The 20,893-nt window shown below is 39.0% G+C and overlaps 1 protein-coding gene across 1 annotated transcript in view; it reads right to left on the bottom strand.

Moving 5' to 3' along the window:
* BARX2 (BARX homeobox 2) overlaps positions 1-20,811 on the bottom strand; it is a 52,215-nt gene extending 31,404 nt beyond the window's left edge. Inside the window, exon 1 of the mRNA XM_032802370.1 lies at positions 20,414-20,811. Coding sequence (XP_032658261.1) covers positions 20,414-20,600 — 187 coding nt within the window. The 5' untranslated portion in view covers positions 20,601-20,811. The remainder of the gene's footprint in view (positions 1-20,413) is intronic.
* Positions 20,812-20,893: the final 82 nt, after the last annotated feature.

The following is a 20,893-nucleotide window of genomic DNA, read 5'->3' as shown; positions in this document are numbered from 1 at the left end:
GTTAGACAATAATCATAGAAGCATAGAAATGTAAAGTTGGAAGGGACCTCAAGAGATCATGTAGTCTATCCCCTGCACTGCTGCAAGACCAAGTATATCTACAGACCATCCTTGACAGATGATTGTTTAATCTGTTGTTAAAAACCTCTAGGGATGGGGATTCCACAACCTCTCTTGGAAGTCTATTCTAGAGCTTAACTATTCTTCTAGTTAGAAAGTTTTTCCTAATACCTAATTTAAATCTCCCTTGCTGCAGATTAAGCCCCTTATTTCTTGTCCTAATTTCAGTGGACACATAGAACAGCTGATCACCATCCTCTTCATTTCAGCCCTCAACACAGTTGAAGACTTATCAAGTTCCCCCCTCAGTCTTCTTTTCTCAAGACTAAACATGACCAGTTTTTTAACTTTTCCTCATAGGTTAGGTTTTCTAAACCTTTTATCATTTTTATTGCTCTTCTTTGGACTCTCCAATGTGATCCACATCTTTTCTAAAGTGTGGCACCCAGAACTGGACTCAGTACTCCAGCTGAGGCCCCACCAATGCCAAATAGAGCAGGACAATTACCACCCATGTCTTACATTTGGCATTCCTTCTAATATGCCCAGAATGATGCCCAGTGTTGGCTCATTCAATTTGTGATCTACTATAACCCCCAGGACTGAAATCTTTTCCAGCTGTACTGCCACCTAGACAGTTATTCTCTATTTTGTAGTTGTGCATTTGATTTTTCTTTCCTAAGTGAAATACTTTGCACTTGTCTTTATTGAACGTCATCTTGTTGATTTCAGACCAATTCTCCAATTTGTCAAGGTCCCTTAGAATTCTAATCCTGTCCTCCAAAGTGCTTGCAACCCCTCACACCTTAGTGTCATCTGCAGATTTTAGAAGCATAACCTCCACTCTATTATCCAAGTCATTAATGAAAATATGGAATAGTACCTGACCCAGGACACATCCCTGTGGAACCCCACTAGATACATTCTCTCAGTTTGACAGCAAATGATGTGGAATTTCCACATTTCCTTGGCTTGCCCTTTGCATGTCTATGATAATCAGGTTTTAGAATTGTAGCCGTGTTAGTCTGTATCAGCAAAAACAGTGAGGAGTACTTTCCTCGTTGCTTTTTTTTTTAAGATAACCGGGCATTTCATTCAGAGCCTGATCCAGACCCCACTGAAGTCAATGGGATTATTTCTGTTGACTTCAATGGGTTTCAGATCAGGCTCCACGGAGGGGCAGGTTCTGCCTACGGAGGAGCTGATTACCCTCTCATTTACATCAATTTTGGATCATTATAACTCCATCAATGGGGCTGCTTCTTATGTATACTGGCACAAATGAAAGGAGGATTAGGCCCTGGAAGTCAACCTGCACATGCAAAAAAATACCAAGTTAGTAAATTGTTACCTTTTTATGGGTTCTGTGTGATGCACAAAGTTGGTCTAAAATGTGAATTGGTTTGGGGGCTCTTACATTTTAATTCCCAATAGAAATATCAGCCATAATATGTTTAGTCCTCCTGCCATATCTTTCCTACGGGATTTCGGGAAGCTAATGGTTTGATGCACCTGTTTAGTTAAAAACCAGTTTTTAAATCAGTTTAGTTAAAACTGTGCAAAGTGCTCATGTGGAAGCTCAAATTGATTTAAAAGTTTCCAAATGCATTTTGCATCATTTGATATAAGAGTGTCCACACAGGGTTTTTCCACTGGTATAACTAAATCAGTTTAAAATATGGCTGTCAGGCAATTAAAAGAATTAATCGCGATTAATCATGCAATTTAAAAAATTAACCACAATTAATCACGCAATTAATCGGACTGTTAAGCAACAATAGAATACCTTTTATTTAAATATTTTGGATGTTTTCTACATGTTCAAATATATTTACTTCAGTCACAACACCGAATAGAAAGTGTATAGGGCTCAGTTTATATTTTCATTACAAATATTTACACTGTAAAAAACAAAAGAAATAGTATTTTTCAATTCACCTAATATAAGTGCTGTAGTGCAATCTCTTGATCATGAAACCTGAATTTACAAATGTAGAAATATGTAAAAAAAAACTGTATTCAAAAATAAAACGATGTAAAACTTTAGAGCCTACACGTCCACTCAGTCCTATTTCTTGTTCAGCTAGTCGCTCAGACAAACAAGTTTGTTTACATTTGCTGGAAGTAATGCTGCCCGCTTCTTGTTCACAATGTCACCTGAGAACAGGTGTTCGCATGGCAGTGTTGTAACCAGGGTCGCAAGATGCATTAAAGATTCGCATGTCCCTTCATGCTTCAACCACTATTCCAGAGGACATGCGTCCGTGCTGATGATAGGTTCTGCTCGATAACAACCCAAAGCAGTGCAGTCCAACACTTGTTCATTTTCATCATCTGAGACAGATGCCAACAGAAGAAAGTTGATTTTTTTTGGGGGGGGTGGTTTGGGTTCTGTGGTTTCCACATCAGAGTGTTGCTCTTTTAAGACTTCTGAAAGCATGCTCCACCCTTAGTCCCTCTCAGAGTTTGGAAGGCACTTCAGATTATTAAACCTTGGGTCTTGAGTGCTGTAGCTATCTTTAGAAATTTCACATTCGTTCCTTGTGTTTTGTCAAAACGGCAGTAAAAGTGTTTTTAAAACAAACAACATGTGCTGAGTCATCATCCGAGACTTCTATAACATGAAATATATGGCAGAATGTGGGTAAAACAGAGCAGGAGACATACAGTTCTCACCCAAGGAGTTCAATTGCAAATTTAATTAATGCAATTTTTTTTAAAGAGCGTCAGCAGCATGGAAGCATGTCCTCTGGAATGGTGGCTGAAGCATGAAGAGACATATGAATGTTTAGCATATCTGGCATATAAATACTTTGCAGTGCTGGCTACAGAAGTGCCACACAAATGCCTGTTTTCACTTTCAGGTAACATTGCAAATACGAAGCAGGCAGCATTATGTCCCGTAAATGTAATCAAACTTGTTTGTCTTCACAATTGTCTTCACAATTGGCTGAACAAGAAGTAGGACTGAGTTGACTTGTAGGCTCTATATTTTTACATTGTTTGGTTTTTGAGTGCAGTTATGCAACAAAAAAAATCTACATTTGTAAATTGCACTTTCACGATAAAGAGACTGCACTATAATACTGGTATGAGGCGAATTGAAAAAATACTATTTTGTTTGTTTATCATTTTTAGCATGTAAATATTTGTAATCAAAACTAATAATGTAAAGTGAGCACTGTATACTTTGTATTCTGTGTTATAACTGAACTCAATATATTTGAAAATGTAGAAAAAATGCAAAATTATTTAATACATTTAAATTGGTATTCTATTGCTTCACAGTGCAATTAATCACGATTATTTTTTATCACAATTAATTTTTTGCATTAAGCACGTGAGTTAACTGCGATTAATCAACAGCCCTAGTTTAAAAATATATCTTTAGTTAAGTTGGCGCAACACTGAATATAAACAGGGTGAAATCCTGGAAGGTTTGCCATTGATGCGATGAGGCCAAGATTTTACCCAAAGATTCAAAAGTGTTCTGGGAGCTCTTCAAAAGCAGTCTTGCCTCCCAGGTCTCTCAAAGCTTCTCTACACCCAAGTTGGAACTGAACTAACTAAATCAGTTTTAATTCACACCCTCAGATATTTCAGTGCAAATTTATGGGTGTATACACTTATTTCAGATTGAATGTCCTATTTCTCAAGTCAGCAAAAGATCAATTTAAATTAAATCAAAATAAAACACTCCTAATCCAAAATAAGAGTCTTGCCCTGAAATTACTAATGTTACAAATCAAATATTAGTGATCTGGGTTCCAGCTCTTCCCTAAAGTGGTGTTAGCAAAAAATAAATAAATAGAACAAGCAAAAAGCTTTAAAGAGCCTGACCACAAATGATTTCTCTTTTAAATCAAATTTCATTCATGATATCATAATCTTAACTAGTTCTTCAGTGGTCCATACAGATTTCTGGGGTGGACACAAGCTGAATTTCTAATGTAAAAACAAGTCTGCATTAAAAAATAAATTCGTGCAGGTCCTAAGACAATCTAAGGAAGGAAAACAGGGCACATGATCAGTTATGTCCTCCTCTTTAGAAGATTACCTTTATTTAAATTATTTGAACAGGAAACAAATAACTCTGTGTGATATTAACATCTAATTTCCTGCACAGCTGTGGTAAGTAGCCTGTACCCTTAAATGGCTTCTGCAACAATTAACCATATCACCCATCATCAACATGTTGAAAAGCGGTCATAAATCATAGAAGCAACCTACTTATTACTAGTATCCAACCACTGGTAATATAAACGCTTATAAAACAGGGGCTCCTTTCATAATTCCCTGCCCTTCTCTCTCAATAGTTTAGAGGATTAACCCTTTTACAGTGAGGGATGGGCAAACTGGTTTTGCCTAATTCCAAATCCGCTCGATGTCACAGGTTCGAAAGTTTGACTTGAACTCGAATGTCACTGGGTTAACGTTCCACTTAGGAGAGAGACTGTGAAAAAAAAGGATCAGAGAGAGAGAGAATGCAGCAAAAAGATATCTTGTAAAATGTAGCAGAGAGTGGACAGAGTGAAAAGCAAATTAAAGGTTAACAGGAAAAAAGGACCAGAGGAGAGGAATGAGAAACTCAGAGAAAGAATAAATACAGTGTACATACTGTCGGTGGGCTCTCACATGTATCAGCATAACTTTTAGAGAGGGCTAGGGTGACCAGACAGCAAAAGTAAAAAATTGGGATGGGGTAGGGGGGTAATAGGAGACTATATAAGAAAAAGACCCAAAAATCGGGACTGTCCCTATAAAATCGGGACATCTGGTCACCTTAGGGAGGGCTGGTCTATCCCTTCTATACGGCACAGGCATCTCTCCGGCTATTAAATTAGTTAGTGTAGTTGAATCACCTTTGTGAAGAAAAATGGTGGCATTAACTTGAACTAATGTTGCAAACCAAGACAGTAATAACACTTTGTATTTCTCTAGCACTTCACTTTAAAATCCTTTATAAAGGTGGGTAAGTGCTGGTCTCGTTATATTGATTTGGAAACTGAGGCATGGTGAAGGAAGTAATTTGCTGAAGATCACACTGAGTCAGTGGCAGAACTGAGGAAAGTGTTCAGAGCTCCAAACCTTCAGCTCTCTCATATATAGTTCTCAAAACTCTGTGAAGTTCGTTTATCTCCATTCACAAGAGCGACATGTTCCAAGCTGCCAGCTTAGCAGGATCTTTCTGTATGCATATATCTTGCACAATTTCTTCTCTCCTTACCCACCCAAAACTCCCACTGACTTCAGTGAGTAATGGGGGGGAGGGTTAAGTCAAGAAGAATTTGGGTGCACAGTCTACAGCATCCAAAGAGTTAAATTGGCCCTTCAAACATCTGTGCTAAGTCTTTGATTGACTTATTGTTGTAAGGTGCAAGAAGCTTGGATGGAGAATGCTTGTGCAGAGCAAAAATAGATTAAGAAAATGAATGAGGAGACAGAGCAGTCATTATGCACTTTTGAATCTAGTCTCAAAGTACAAAATGCTCCAGCTCTAACTGGAGTCGTACCTATCTAGACACATAAATTAAGGCCTGGTCTGCTCTTAAGATTTACGTCTACATAGCTGCCTCACTCAGGGCACCCTGAGCAATGTAGCTACGCTGGCCCAGCCCCCAGTGTAGATGCAGCTAGGTTGATGGAAGAATGCTTCTGTCAGCCTAGCTACCATCACATGGGGAGATGGTGTTACTTCACTGATGGGGGGGAAAACCTTCCCTCCATGTAGGTACTGTAGCTATGCTGGTATAGTCCCTGTAATGTAGATATGGCCTCAGTTAATCATAAGATGGACATGCGTTTCCAATTTTGGTACCAGTTCTTAGAGGTGAACGATCTGTGATGGGTTAAGAATAACTAAATAATCATGCCTATTTCTTATAGTACTTTTCATCAGTAGCTCTCAAAGTACTTCACATTTTTTAACAGGGATAGCCATGTTAGTCTGGATCCCTAAAAAGCAACAGAGAGTCCTGTGGCACCTTTAAGACTAACAGATGTATTGGAGCATAAGCTTTCGTGGGTGAATACCCACTTCGTCAGATGCATGACGAAGTGAGTATTCACCCATGAAAGCTTATGCTCGAATACATCTGTTAGTCTTAAAGGTGCCACAGGACTCTCTGTTGCTACTTTTAATCAGCAGATCTCAAAGCATTTTATAAACCAAGGATAAGTAGCCCACATTGCAGAGGGGAAAACTGAGCCAAAGAACACATAGAGATCTATTACAAAACTGGAACCCAGATCTTCTTACATGTGGTACAAAGCCATAGTCACTTTACCGCATCCTTATCATATGCTATAGATGGCTTTCGGTGTAGTGACTTAGTGTACGTATAGAGAATTAAAATGCAAAATATTTTTTAAGTTGGAATGTGTAACGTGAAAAGCACTTATCACTGCATTAACTCTTCTATTCTTCTTGAAAAAGGGAGATGGGTGTGTCTTTTTTGCACTGTTATGCATGTTTTTATAAAATTGAAATGAGCGTTTTGTAAAACACTTGTGAGACCACTTAAAGTGGGCTTGTCCCTTATGGAATTGCACTGAAAACAGAATGCAGGTGTAAAAGGAAAGATGAAATCACAACTTGACAATTTGCTAGAGCAAAAGAAGAAGATATGTGATATCACATATGAAGCAGTTTCCTAAATAGCCAAATCCATAATACAGCCAATTTACCTGGCTAAACAATGTTGCAGAACTAAGGCCTGGGCTACACTAGCAGCAGGGTTTAAACTAAGATACGCAACTTCAGCTACGCTATTCGTGTAGCTGAAGTCAAAGTATCTTAATTTGACTTACCTGGACATTGACTCCATTTATTCCTCCTGACGAGGTAGAGTACAGGCGTCGATTAACGGATCGATTTATCACGTCCAGACAAGAAGCGATAAATCGATCCCTGATATATCAAACACTATCCGCCAATCCAGTGGGTAGTATAGACGTACCCTTAAAGGCTATTGTGATAACTGGGCTCTCAATTTAGAAGCAGCTTCCCATTTATTTCAGTGGAAAGTTTCATTTAAAAAGAAAATAAAAGACCTGAGATGGTCCTAAAAGAACCTCAGTCCATTTCGTCAGCATTTTCCACTCATATCCTTAGTTGTATTTTAAAATGGGTGAAAGGCCACAATGACTACAGAGTTAGAAGGCCTGATCTTCAGAGGTGCTGTACTCCCATTAGATTTGCTAGGAGTTGTCGGTGGCTCAGTATTTCTGAAAATCAGGCTGTAATTAGTTCTTCTAGCCATTGGGTTTGTTCCTTTTTATGAAAGGGAAGGGGAATATACGGGAATGTTTGCAAAATATTATCAAAATCTAGTTGCTGCTTGTCATTCGCACCTGCTCCTAAGAGGCAGTGGTACACGGTGAATACAGCCATTAGAAACATTCTGGACCAGAGTCTCATTTACACTAAGGCTCCTTTGCACTCGTCTGGAATTTTCATCCACTTTAAGACCTTTTTACACAGCCAGGGCAATGTAAAGCGACCTTAGTGAAAATGGGAATCAGGCCCTTCACCTTTCATTTTGACACAGCTGTTTACAAAGCGTGACAATAAAACAGGCCCCAACACCAAACCCCGCAGAATTCCTTTCAATGTTTGGCATAGAGTAAAAGGCCTCCTGTCTATGGGGACAAATATAATCCACTCAGATAGATAAGAATGAGCCCTACTTGTTCCCACTTATACAGTCACGATCCACAATGTCCATAATTTTTGACAGATCAACAGAGACAGCACTAAGAACCACAACCCCGTGAGCACAGCCTGTCCCTCAGAACAAACACAAGCATGGAGACACTAGACTTGTCAGCATTCAAATGCTATAAATAGACACATTTGGGAACATACCTTTGAATTTTGCAGAAAATAATTGTATTTGGAGAAAATTTGGGAAGGACTGAATAGATAAAGGATCAATATTTTGGATTTTTTTAAAAATCAGGAACTCTCCTACTTAAAGGCACATAACATGAAATAGAAACAACGTCAGGCTTAAAAGTCATAATTTACAAAGCAAGTGGCCTGACCTTTGTTGCTGATAACTCCTTACAAGAATCGTAGAAATGTAGGGTTCGAAGGAACCGTGAGAGGTCATCTAGTCTATTCCCCCATCCCAAGGTAGAACCAATTAAACCTATATTATTAAACCTGAAAGAATTTACAAGCCTCTCTCATTTTTTATCATGTATGTTGTGTACCTTTTGTACTTTGTGCTTCACTCAGCTCAGACAACGGAAACAAAATATAATGCTTATCACACTGGAACCTGATCTGCAAATGCTTAAACATAACTTTACTCACATGAGTAGTCTCTTTAACTCAACGGCCTTACATGAGTAAAGTCACATGCGAGTAGGTGTGCAGGGTTGGGCCCTTTCTAAATTATTCTCTAGTCAATTTCACTTGCTTCTTCTCATGTGATTTTCAACTATATAGGGTTTGATAGACAAAAACATAGTTATAATGTTACTTGTTATAGCATTGTTTAACAACAGCCAAGTGCGGCAACATTTGGGTTCTAAGCACTGTAAGAGAAGTTTAATCCAAACAACAACAAAATGGGTCCATTAAAATTTTAAAAAATAAATCTATCAGTCTGAGCCTTCATAAAAACTTTTGTTGTAACATGACTTAAATATAGGTACTAAACTACCTTATAATGTGACTTAAGTGCTTACAATTAAAGTATGATTCAAATTGACTCACTGAGGCACTGATCCAACTCCTATTTAATTGACTTCAGTAGGAGTGAAATTGAGCTCTAAGTCATTCTAAATAAAACAATCCATCAACTGTTCTTCACTCTCATCCCCAAACCCTGTTCCATCATTTATTATTGTTCTATAATGTATTGTCACAAAGCAAAAACAACTATTCCAATTCTAACAGAGTCTCCTACTACTCAACGGCCAGATTCGCTATTCGAGAGTGCAGGTGGGTGAGACAATATCTTTTACTGGACCAACTTCTTTTTGGTGAGTCAGGCAAGCTTTTGAACTTGCACAGAGCTCTTCTTCAGATCTGTGTAAACTCCAAAACTTGTGTCTCTCACCAACAGAAGTTGGTCCAATAAAAGATATTACCTCACCTACCTTATCTCTCTAATATGCTACACCAACGCGGCAAGCTTCACTGTTATCAAGTGATCTAAAACAAATCTGCTAGTGAAAAGCAGCTAAAAAGGACATCAGTCTGCAATGATCTACAGTCCCTTTTATCACCCTCCTGCTTTATAGAATATTTCAAATATCAACTGTTCCAGCATTCAGTCCTCAGAAAATAAAAAGTATTGCAAGTGTTGAGGTCAAATGGGAGTTTTGAACAAAAACAAATGGAAGGATAAAGGCAATGTGTTTGTAAAATATTAATGGAAATGCTCAGAAATAAAACAGGAGAATATGTCCTAGATTATTCATTATTATTATTATTTTAGGTTTCAATGAAATTTTTCACACCTTTTATTGCTTGTGAATAAGAGCAAACCCTGACATACAATCTTATTAATATATTTCAATATTGTTTTGTGGCTACATTTTAAGCTCTTCCATATATGTATGTTAGTACAGTGAATCCTATCCAGGGAACAACCTTATTAGTCTGAAAAGATCTCCTAAGTAACCACAAACATATGTACATTTCTTTGCCTTGCAGAACATCTCTCTTAAGCAACCCATCCTTGTGTGTTTACTTAAAAGAGGCTGTATTATATATATGTAGTATACAGGGAATAGGCTCCTGTATGCCTAAAGAAATAGAAACTGGTCCCCCCATCTGCTTTAATAGTGAGGATTAAAGCTGATCAGGATTTTTTTTGATGAATCCACTGAAATCAAGTGATTTGCATCATCTGAGGATATGGCCCTGAGTAACGTATTGGTTTTGCCATGCGTAATCTGGAATATAAATGTTTTTTTAATATATGGATCACTAAAATGCAGGGCTTCTCCTCCAAAACAGCAGTGGGAGTGAAGTACTGTACTTGGACTAGGTTTATATTGAAAGCTCTCTCTTATTTTGAAATAAATTAGTAAATAGTGTAACAACACAACATGAAATACCCAGCATATGTAGGAGATGATAGTTCAAGTTTTTACTTGGGCGAGCAGTACCATTAAAATCAGTCAACTAATTACATAAGTAAAGAATACTAATGCAAACTAGAATACACACACACACACACAGAGTTATTGTTAGTGTGTTTTCCTAGCCTCAGAGATAAAGACATTTGAAATTTTTCCATCAAAACTTTTGTTGTGAAAAAATGTTTCTTTTTTGACTAAACAAAAGTTTTGTGGAAAATGTCCATTTTTGCCCCCCAAAATGGGCTTTCATAAAAAAACCTTGAAACCCCAAAATAAGCCTTTTTGTTTGTTTTCAGATTGTGGTTTTTAGGCCCATAACATTTCAAAGAAAAGTTGACAAAAAAATTTTTTTCAATCAACATTTTTCCATAGGAGAAAAAACAAATCATTTCCCAGCCATCTCTAATAATGGACACGATCCTGGTGTCATTGACTGTCATTGACTTCACTGAGAGAAAATTCCCTTATTGCAATATATATACATACACCATACAGCTATGCGGAGATACATATAGAATAAATGTTGTTATGGTCTAAAAAAAAATCATTGGGGGTAGATAACTTAGCAAGATTCTGAATTGTCCTCTCATGTTGGAGGGAGAGGGGAATCTTCACAAGGAAGCAACTCTATTTCTTCAAAAATAAACAGCTTGGCCCTCCTGCTGCTACAACCTACACTTTACACTGGTATAACTTCACTGACTTCATTGGAGTTGCTCCTGATTTACACAAGAGAAGCTGAGAGCAAAATCAAACCCAGGTCTATACCATATTAAACTCAATATCCATCTAAGTACTTAAATGGCCCTCCCCACCATAGCATGTTATTGATTACCCAGTGTTCCTTAGAGCTACATTCTTTCCATGAGACATAGTGGAAAGGATTCAGTTAATAAATTAATATGGACGGTAAAATTAAAGGAAGACGAAAACTAGTAAATATTTACTGTGTGGGCCCATATCGTAATGCTAGAATTTTTCAAAGATGCCACTAAAATGAAACTTCTGAGTCAATTTCACATCAACCCACAGGAAGCTTCTCATCTAGATCCTGCTCAGTTGCTAGGAACTGAACCACACTCAGAATAAAAGCCATCCGGGGGAAGAACTACACAACAGGAATCCACCTCCTGTGTTTTCCTGGATGCAAACACTCACAAGACCTGAGGATAATGTGCGATACTTAAGCCTGCTCTGAAACACATTCTTCAGACTTAGACAGTATGTGTGAACGATGAAGCACATGGTTCTATGAAAACATTCCTATCAGGCCTAGAAACTAAAAACAAAGCGAACGAGGGACACTCGATGTTGGGTGGATATTGGTTGAGGTCATTTCCACGGGACCTAATCCTGCTCTCCCTTACACCACTGTATTGCAGTGTATTCCATCGATTTACACCTGCTTTCCTCTGGTGTACATGTTAGCAGGATCAGGCCCTACATCCTGTTTTCTAGCTAATTAAAATAGGTAAGGATTGACAGCCCTTAGTGAAACCAGTACTTCCCTACACTTGTGTCATAAACAGATAGCTAAGGGTTAATGTTTCTTTTACCTGTAAAGGGTTAACAAAGGGAATCAAACACCTGACCAGAGAACCAATCAGGAAACTGGATTTTTCAAAGCTCAGGGGACGGAATTTTTGGGGTCTTTGTCTTTGTCTGGCTCTCAGCTATGAGAGGGGATCTTTTTCTATCTGTAAGCTTCTAATCTTCAGTTTCAAAGTTGTAAGTACAGGTATAAGACAATATAGGTTTTTATATTGTTTTTGTATTTACATGTTTAGTTTGCTGGAATGTTTAAATTGTATGTCTTTTTGAAAGGCTGTTTATTCATATTTTTCTTTAGGTAATAGCCCGTTGTATTGTCACTTAATGCAGAGATCATATGTTCATGTGTTTTTTTCTTTCTTTTTTATATAAAGCTTTCTTTTTTAAGACTTGTTTTGAGTTTTTTCTCTCTGGGTAGGCTAAGGAACGAAGGGGAGGGAATTCTCTGTGTGTAGATCTACGGAGGGTTAAGCTCTGCAGCACCAGGGAATTGGTGGGAGGGGAAGAGAGATGAATCATTTCTGTTTCCTGTATTTGGGTTTGTCTCTTTGTGAATAGAGGAGACATGCTTCTTGTATTGTGATGTAAAGAAGATTGCATCAGTAACTCTCAGGTTAGCCCAGAGAGGAAAGTCTGGGTGGGAGAGAGAGGGGGAAGGGAAGTGGGTTATTTCCCTTTGTGGTAAGACTCAGGGCTTCTGAGTCTTGGGGTTCCCCAGGGAAGGGTTTGGGGAGACCAGAGGGAGCCAAAACCCTGGAATTTTTGGATGGTGGCAGCGAGATCAAATCTGAGCTGGTAATTAAGCTTAGAGGGGTTCATGCAGGCACCCAGATTTCTGGATGCTAAGGTCCAGAATTGGGAATGCTTATGATAACTTGTATATGCTACCAGCCTCCACAACCTAGCTGTTTTCACTTTGATGGGAAGGTTGTTTTTTATACACTCTGAAGACCCATGGCCCGACCTGAATGCACCCCAAACTCTCATGGAAATCAGGGAACAATTGGGGATGTGCAAGGAAATCAGGGTCCAGTCCGTTTGTGGGACAGATTCTGCTGTCAGTTACACCCATGCAGCCCCTCTGAGTAGAACCAAATGAATGTATCCAAATGTACAGAAATCAAGGAAGCTGCACAGTAGTAACCATGAGCAGAGTGTACCCCGCTCTCGACATGCATCAGCACTGGTTAATAAACATGTACAATGAATACATCTAGTAATCTCTCTGCAGTGTCCAGCTGCTAATTGTCAAGGGCCCATGCCACACCTCATATTTTACTGTATATTGCATGCAATAGCATAAACCATACCTCACTTATACATTTTTCAATGAAGACAAAAAACACAAAGGCATTTGAAAGCCATCACAGAGTCCAGAACCCTACTCTACCATCCAAGCCCCCTAAATTAACCCCCACTATGGCCCATGGCCGTGTCCTTCCTGAACTCAAAACTTTTGAAATGTTCATTCTGTGGTGTGTGCATTTTACAGACACCCACAAAACACTACCACCACCAATAATAATTAATAAAATACTATGTGCCATATCACACCATCAATTTTCAAACAAGTGCTCCATTGACTCCAATGGGATGTTCTATTTAAAAATCTCTGGTACATAGGGTGACCAGATAGCAAGTGTGAAACATGCAGGACACTTTTGGTGTGGGGGGGGATAATGGTATAATTGCATATATAAGACAAATCCCCTAATATCAGGACATCTGGTCACCCTACTGGTATATGACTCTGAGGTAATGCACTGAAAATAACCTTGGGTGAGCTCAGGCAGTACTCAGTCAAGTTTTTAAGCAAAGCTATTGTCCAAGTGAAAATTTTGGCTTACTTAGACCTGTGCTTATTTTTCACACAGTGGAACAAAAGTGATATAGTACAGGGCTTCTTTGTAATGCTGAATCAGATTTAACCACAACCAGACTGAACTTTGATTGCTTCCAATGTTGTGGTTCTATTTCCTCCTCCCCTGATGTGTTTGGCACTGTTTTATTCTGTGCAGTTTTCCCTTTTGTTAGTTATTTTATTCATTATTATTAGCAATGGGCTAAAGCTGCAAAATTCAGGTTTGTATTCAAATTTTAGACACCCCAAAATTTGGAGTTTTTCAGATGTGGGATTTTCTGTTCAGTTTCAGTAGAAAGAGAAGGGCCATTTGCAATATTCAGATCCCTGATCCAGCTTTGAATCTCAGATACTGTCAAAGGCTTAGTGTATTCAGGTCCAAGACACTGGCTCAGACCCTTCTCTAAATATTTAATTATTGTTATCATTAGCCAATTCATTATTTTCTTTCATGTGTCATATTTTAGCATTTGCCACTTTATAAATTATTTTTTCTACTGCAGATATACAGAACATACAGGACAAAGTCTAGGCATCCTGAAGCACACTAAGCTCTTTAACATTATTGTTAGGGACTGATCCTCAGTCATTATAGATTGACACAACTCCACTGAAGTCAACAGAAGTATGCCGATTTACATTAAGTGAGGATCTGGCTTTTCTTTGGCATAATACTGTAATTGCATCAGTACTTTTTCCTGCCAAGCTTTGATTTATGCTAGACAGGAAGAAGTTTGTCTTTTGAGATTCTGACAAAGCTCAAACTTTTGTTAGGTCATGACTGAAAGGCAAAACAATGTGTGCATAGATGGTTCAGAGGAGAATCTTATGGCAAAGTCTAGTACAATGTTAGGATATGCCGATGTATTTCACTGCATATTAACACAGATGTATCGTACAGTCTCCCTACGTTGTAAAGTATTTCTTCAAGTACCTTACTGTTATCAGGAATATTTAGGAACTATTTGTAGGAATATCTTAATAAAGGATCCAGAATGATCTGGAAATTTATACTTGAGAAATAATTATTTATATTTTTTCCAGGGTTACTTTTTTCTTTTTGAATTTTGTCTTTACTGTTTGACATCAATCAATAGGATTTTATTTCTCTTTGCAACTGAAACTGACAGATAAAATGTTGTTTTTTTTAAGAGAGAGACTTGTTTTCTTGTGTGCATCACTGTACAAATATGTAGACGAAAGTGACAGCAATATCAGTACCTATTCGCAGAATCTTTTATAGATGTTGAACTCGATAGAATCTGATGAAGTCTGTGCCTGCTGCTGCTTTGGGGCTATATTAACAAAAATGACGATTTGGGCCTCACTCTCTGGTTTTAGTTCAGGACAGAGTTGTGTTATACTCCTGTGATGGCAATTCAATCCCAGTTGAAGATGCATGACTGACAGGAGCTTTGGTGTACTCAGGTGTAAATTAGTCTGGTAGAAGGTATTACCCACAACTTTACATTTGTTTTATTTAACTGGATTAATACAGCTGTTATGTTTCAGATAATAGGCTTTCGGTGGAAGGGGATCTCGTTTTTCTCCACACTTTGATACACATGCTGTATCCATTCCCCTTTCCTTTCCCACAGTTCCCTGCTCTCCCCCAGGAACTCCGTAACAGTATCCCTTCAATTAAAAGGAAAAGGTCTGGCTAAACATGAGCCCAACACAAATGGTTTCCACCCAGATTTTAAACAGTGTCCCAGATCAAATTCAAAGTGGAGTTAGCTTGTCCATTCCTAGGCTTTTCAACCCAGGCCACATGGAATTTCATATTGCTTTGCAGTCATTGGTCTAAAACTGAGCTGTTTTAAGACATAAGAAATCTACTTTCTCTGTGTGTTTTCCTAAAAGTTGACAAGCCTGACAGAAGTTCAGGAATATCAAAGTTCATGCTTTGCTGCATAAGCCCACAACTTCCCATAGAGCCAACATTTATAGATGCTCTGTAGTTTAATCCACATAGCAAAAAAAGAGAGAAAAGAAAACAGAAGCCTAAAAAGCTTTAACCTGGGCCTCTCCCTCTCTCCTTTGGGAAAAGATGTCAAACAACTTTCTAGTCTCCAATAGGTTTTACATTAGAGAGTCATATTTCTCAAATCTCAGGTAGAAAAAAATATATATAGACCTGAGTCATGTCTCTACTGAAATCAATGGAAAGTATCATTACAGTGGGAGAAGACTGAAGCTAGGAAAGTCACCTTTGGAGGCATGCTGTCCCATTGATATCTATCAAGGAGGATAACTAGAAGAGGATTAACATTATCAAAGGGGCTGAAGTGGATTTAGGGGCTTGTCTATACACAAAAGTTGTAGCACTTCAACTATTCTGATATAGCTAAAATGGTACAATTCCCATCAATGTGGATTAGGGTGACCAGACAGCAAGTGTGAAAAATTGGGACGGGGGTTGGGGGTAATAGGAGCCTATATAAGACAAAGCCCCAAATATCAGGACTGTCCCTATAAAATCGGGGCATCTGGTCACCCTAATGTGGATGCAGTTATAAAAGTGCTTATATTAGTATAGCATTCCCATACGGGAAGGCAAATAATCTATACCAGTGAAAGGCACCTTGTTACCGATATAACTGCATGCACGCTAGGGGTGGTGTCAGTGTAACTACTTCAATTAAAAATATAAAATAAAAGCATACCCCTAACTGAAACAGTTCTCCTGATACAAAAACTGTGTGTAGACCAAGCTTCTAAGTCACCAGAGTATTTAAAAATTTTACTCAAGTTCTGATGAGCAACAGTACAGATGTGGGAGATGCAATACATAGAATAGACAAACACGATGAATGCCCAAAGAATGTCAACTTTGTTGAACTGAAATGGAGCCCTGACCCAAGGCTCTTGGGTTCTTTTATATCCAACAACCCTGTGAATATATATAGTTTAGAGGCTGCATAGAGCAAATATTATTTGGTTTCATTACTATTCGACATCAGGGACTCTAGGGATAACATTTTGTTTTTAAGTATCCAGTGCCCTGGCTTTTATTTTTCAAAGAATCCAACTTATTTTGAAGGAACCAATTCCAGGAAAAGAGGATGCAGTTACAGTTTGGCCCTAGAAACTGAAACATCTTTGATTTCCAAACACTTACAGTATACATCACACCAAGACCTAACTAGGTGTCAGGTTTAATGATTTAAAAAAAAAAGCCAATAAACAGGATAGAATTAATACAGACTCATTCAAGCATATTTTTGTTTACTTACATTTTTAAATATTAGGCATTTTGATAATAGATTCCTACTCAGTTGGAAATAATGTCTGAAGGCTTCTCTGACCTTCAAATCGTACAATAACAAAACCCCCCAAATAGAAAACTTTCAACAACAGAACTACATCAATTAGTTAGTTAGTTAGTTAGTTGCTACATAATATGCAAAGGCTATTAAATGAATGAACAGGGATATTCTTAGTGTCCAAGATATCAGAGTCCAGGAAGCTAGCATCAGAGAACTATTAACAACCATCTGAAAAATATTCCTCTTTATTAAGAATATATAATTTTTGGCATCTGATTATGGTGGATCTTAACCACCACATATAGTTGAACCTGGCTAACTATTTTGTGCTAAATTATATACTTGCAGGACCTTCTCGTTGCTTTTTGTCAACAAATGTCAGGCGTTTACACTTCTACAGTAAATTTAAGTATACCATAATGAGTCTCTTTTATAGAGAAGTTATTTCCCCCTCCCCGTCCCAATTTTACTCTAGGTATGATCCAAGCCCAACAGGAGTCTTTCCATTGACTTCAACGGGCTTAGATTCAGAGGTGAACATCCCCCTCAACCAGAACTTCAATCTGCCCCTTTCGGATACATTGAAACGATTCAGAACTTTCATTCTGCTTCTCTGGCACACTCTGCAGGGTGAGTTCATTCTGTGCTGATTCCACTGCACATGTTAAATATTTAACTCTTGACTGTAGGCAAAAGAAAAATGTTTTCCCTTTGGTTTCCAGTGCTTCTAAGATCTCTCTTCCGATCAGAAAGCGGCAATGCTGGATACCTGCACTGCTTAGACATAAGACATTTTATATCATCAACCCAAGGGGGGACCTTAAACAAATGTTAAAGCCCTATCTCCCTTAGCCAGCTTGGAGAGTAAATGCATCAAAATGTAAAAAGACAGCCAAGCAGTATGGTAAATGCCACAGTGCTACCTTTTCTTTTGAAATGTTTGGTCTGGACAGTAGGTGATTATTTGATTTGCTTTATGTGTTTTTTTATCTTCATCTTTATTTATATTTATAGGTTTAACTCCATTTCTTGGCCAATGACAGAATTTCCTCTCTTATAACAAAAGGATTCACATGACCTAAATTTTTAACTGTAGCTATAAATCTGCCAGTGGCTTACAGTTTGAAAGTGTGGACTATTGTAGCCTCTTCTTTTATGGTTTTAATCCCACCAGCAAATCCTTCCCAGTGCTTCTCAACCAATGCAACTTTATGAAGCATATTCCAGTAGAAACCAGAATCTTCAATCAACCCAGTCATGGCATAGGTCAGATGGATTTGGGGCTATTAGCAGAATCCCTAGGGGAAATTCAGTGAACTACTAAACACGGAAAGTAACAGGGTTTAAATAATCAGAACATATGTCTCATGATAGCATCATCCATAACTGCTGAGTTAGTTCATTTGTTTATGAATTATTATCTCAGCCTTGCAAAACCAATGTTTTCCATAGCTGGCATGGAATCACCCATAAAAATACACTCAACCTTCCCACGGGCTTGATGATAATGAAACAGTTAATGACAGTTTATTCACTCATCAAAACTAAATCAGAAGCGCTTACCCCAGATAAGCAACTAAGTATTGTTTTATAATGCTGAGCTATTTTTACAGCCCTGTAAATTACTGGATGTTTGGGTTATTGCTCCTCTGAAAGTCTTGGGGGATTTTTGGTAGCCTGCTTTCTTTTGTGGTATTTCCCCTCTATGTAAAATAGAATTTTCCTACAGTGAAAAGAGAAAAATCTTTACTCTGGAGTGGAAGGTTAGTCTGGTCCGATTCCCGCATCACTGGAGTTAACGCGTGTTTTGCCATCGACTCCAATGTAAGCAGGATTGGCCCTCCGTAAGGATTTTCAGCCTGCACTCTGCTGTGCATTGAAGCCATTGGGGACTTTCCCAATGGACAGAGTTTCACTGGCTAAACTGTAGCAGAGGGTTAGCTGCAAAAAATCCCTTGCCAGTGGGATCTTGATAAGTAAGTATCCCTTCCACCAGAAGTATGTCAGTGGTTGGTTAAAAACCAAGTAGGAAGCAATATGAGGAAATTTATTATGAATAAGAACTGCACTATAACCACCCTCTCTGCAAAAGCACGTGAAATTGGGGTTTGCTACAGTATTGGGCTCCAGCATCTTTCTATTTAATAGTAATATTTGCAAATTAGGGTATTGAGGCAGGAGGAGCTGTAGATCTTGCATGAACTAAATAAGTCTCTATTTTAAAAATAAATAAATAAATCTATGAGAGTGACTGATGTCACTTAAATCAAGTTTTACCCTGGTATAATTTCATCAAGACCATCCTCTTCATTTACTCACAGAGGAATTTGGGCCAAATGGTGGGGTATCAATCTGTAGGCAGCACTCCTCACTGATTTCAGCAGACTTCTTGTATTTTCAGGTTCAGAACATTCCATGAATTTTTAGCATCAGCATTACCAGGAATTGGTCCTTTAGAAACATTTTTTGAAATAACTTGGATTTATTTTTTTTAATTATCAGTTTTATCATTAAATTCTCCAAAGTTAATAATGTTTCTACTAAAAGGGTATGAGGAGGACACAGAGTTTTGGGGAGAATAAAAGTCTGCTGAGCTCTCTCTAACTGCTTAGCAGTCTTGTAAAGTTCATAGCGTCTTAGCAAGGAGAAAACTTTTCTGCGTGTAATTTATCAGAAGAGTAACATTTATTTTGGGTGCACGCCTAACAAACTGCATTAGACTAATTTGTTTGCAAAAATGCATATGGCTCTGATTGTGCAAATCACTTCCACTAAAGGCATCCATCAGTTGAAGTGAGTGGGCTCCTCAGCCGTGCTTGGGTCTACTGGTGCAAATCTGTACATAAGATCTAGTCCTGTGTTTGTGGAACTATTATTACTAGGGAATTCTTCTTATTATTTTATTATTATTTATTTGTGTTCCCACTGATGTCACTGACAATTTTATAAGTGACTTCTCTGAGTCTTGATCAGGGCTTTAATAGTAGGGGGTATATATGTTCTGGATATTTCCTCCCTAACCATTTATTTGTGGATGTTCCAGAGAGAGCTGAAGATGGGTGTGTTGTAGAGGGAGGTAAATAGGGTATCACTGGATATTTAGCAAACCACAGAAAAATACAGAGTGTAGAGGAAAAGATGCATCCACCGGCTGAGGAGTTTCTGAATGTTTTGGCCAGAGAGGAGAGCGTTTAGGGAAAAGGGTTTCCCTTAGTTCGCCGCTACAAATATGACGTCGCGCCTGCAGAGTCCACACTGGAAAATCGAGCTACTTTATTGCCCCTCACCACCACCACACACAAAAAAGGGCTTTGCTTGCAAATCTTTTCTGTGCGCTCCCAGCTCCCCACCGCACACGTGCTTGTTCCAATCCCAGGTGAAACCCTAGCGCCCAGGGTTCTTGCAGAGACATAAATCCCTTCCCTTGCCGTGGCTCGGTGCTGCAAAATCTCAGGGAGTTTGGTGCCACGGTCAGATACACACACGCACACCCAGATCCAGCCTTCCTGGGAGGCAGATGCAGAAGGGAAATGGCTGGGGGGGGGGGAGATGAGAAAATTCAAGCTCTTACCAGTACAGGAGTGCAGAGGTTTGGGTCTGACGATGAGGGAAGGGCAGACAGAGTAAAGGGAAAGTTTCTCAAAGTAATCGCAGGTCTCCTTGGATAGGATCTCATCGATCATGAAAGTCTTGTAGCGCCTCCTGGCTGCCTTCAGCTGCCCGGGGGACGCGAGCCTCAGCTCGCCATGGCAGTGCATGGTGGAAAGCGCCGCTGGCTCAGCCCCCTTCCCCGAAGAGCGGCCCGGGCTTTGGGACGCCGGAGAAAGGAACTCTCCCTTTCTAAGGGGCGTGGGGAGGGTCCCAGGGAGCGGAGCGGGGTTGCCAAAGGGTGCTCCCCCCCCCACCCCAGGCCAGGCGTGGTCTCTGCGGCTCGCCTGGGTGAATGAGCGCTCTCCAGTGTGCGCTCGCTCGGCTGCTATATAAACCTCCCGATAAGCATCTCGCCGAGCCCTTTTTAGGACACTTCGGCTGTCAATCAGGGCAGCCTCTG

Source organism: Chelonoidis abingdonii, chromosome 18 (assembly GCF_003597395.2).
Source record: "Chelonoidis abingdonii isolate Lonesome George chromosome 18, CheloAbing_2.0, whole genome shotgun sequence".
NCBI classification, from domain to species: domain Eukaryota; kingdom Metazoa; phylum Chordata; order Testudines; family Testudinidae; genus Chelonoidis; species Chelonoidis abingdonii.
Note: the sequence above shows the minus strand (reverse complement) of the source record. Positions and strands in the feature narration are given on the sequence as shown.